The 1,651-nt window shown below is 41.4% G+C and overlaps 1 protein-coding gene across 1 annotated transcript in view; it reads right to left on the bottom strand.

Moving 5' to 3' along the window:
* Positions 1-1,651, bottom strand: part of ptp4a1 (protein tyrosine phosphatase 4A1) — a 16,448-nt gene that overhangs the window by 12,148 nt on the left and 2,649 nt on the right. Inside the window, exons 2-3 of the mRNA XM_014023079.1 lie at positions 917-1,522; positions 382-474 (exon numbers count right to left, since the gene is read on the bottom strand). Coding sequence (XP_013878533.1) covers positions 382-474; positions 917-1,021 — 198 coding nt within the window. The 5' untranslated portion in view covers positions 1,022-1,522. The remainder of the gene's footprint in view (positions 1-381; positions 475-916; positions 1,523-1,651) is intronic.

Below are 1,651 nucleotides of genomic sequence, written 5' to 3' on the forward strand. Positions count from 1 at the left end.
TATTGGTGTTGGACACAAGCCAATACATGCATTGGTGTTGGACACAAGCCAATACATGTATTGGTGTTGGACACAAGCCAATACATGTATTGGTGTTGGACACAAGCCAATACATGTATTGGTGTTGGACACAAACCAAAACATGTATTGTTGTTGGACACAAACCAATACATGTATTGGTGTTGGACACAAACAAATACATGTATTGGTGTTGGACACAAACAAATACATGTATTGGTGTTAGACACAAACCAATACATGTATTGGTGTTGGACACAAACCAACACATGTATTGGTTTGTGTCCAACACCAATACATGTATTTTTAGAGAAAAGGGGGCCATCTACAGAATTTTGCAGCAGTCCAGAAGTTTGAACTTACCAGAACCTGTATCCCCTCTTTTACCACCAGAGTGGCATCATAGGTGGCCTCACAAACTCTCACCACAGTGGTGACGCCATATTTCTTCAGCTCCTGCAGATATGTTGCAAAAGAATTATGTATGATCAAAAACAACACTATCATCTCAAAAACAATCCAAGTAAAGCCTCGGTCAACATTACAGCTGCACAGTATAACGCAGATTTATAATCATCATAACTGCCTGTGCAATAGGTATATCGCAAAAACTGCAACAAATGGCTGGCCCAAATATTTGCATTTGTGCTTTCTGTCAAACCAAATGAACCTGACACCGAGTGGAGAAAATAAGACAAAAAAACAAACAAACAAAAATAAAAATAAAAACACCAACACTGCATATACTGAAGTATTTGTTCAAGTCATATCATCATTGCAATATTAAGCACTGTTATCCCACATAGCAGTTTTTTTTTTGATGATATGAAGTCCTATTCAACATCATAGTGTTCTCTAGAGCTTTTAAAAGGAGTCGGACATAAAACCACGTACTCACCTCAATGAATTTGTTCAGGGTGGCGTTGGTGGGATTGTGGGTAATGAGGAACCTCATGTTTTTGTAGGTGATCTCGACAGGGGCTGGTCTGTTCATTCGGGCCATTGTGATGTTAAAAAAAAGGCTTCCAATTTATAATAACTCTCAAATGGATACTACAGAGTAAAAATATGAATGTAAACTGTTAAACCTGGAGGGAAGTTTTCAACACAACTGTCCAATGAGCTTTGGCAAGCCCAGGAAAAAACAAAAATCCTATGATGGTCTGAGTTGGCTAAAACTAACAAAAAACAAAAGACACACGGAAAAAAAAAGGTAAAAACAAAAAAAGGCTGGTTCCACCTTGGTTGTGGACGGGTGGAAGCCGACGAGGGCAGTGTGCAGCAGGTGGAGTTACCCCATCCAGGCTGAGTTATCGCTGGTTCTGGGAGGGAGGCGTCCCGTTCAGGCCAACTTCCCGGGGTCCCTCCTGTGGCTCAAGTGTGTCAGATAAATGGCAAGGTTGGGTGTTCACTGGTCTGCATAGGCAGCGTGCTGAGCCTGGCAGTAGTCTCCACTGCCCTTCAGAAACTCCATAAATGTGTGACCCAGAACACCACAGAACTGCTGTTAGGGACGACAGAAAGACAAAACAAAGAAAATAAACAACAATTCAACAGGTTTTTACTGTTGAGCACACCAAACTTGCCTCACTAGATGCGTTTACATTAGTGCCTTAACCCTAACCCCACCCCC

This window comes from Austrofundulus limnaeus, unplaced genomic scaffold, assembly GCF_001266775.1.
Source record: "Austrofundulus limnaeus strain Quisiro unplaced genomic scaffold, Austrofundulus_limnaeus-1.0 Scaffold356, whole genome shotgun sequence".
NCBI lineage: Eukaryota > Metazoa > Chordata > Actinopteri > Cyprinodontiformes > Rivulidae > Austrofundulus > Austrofundulus limnaeus.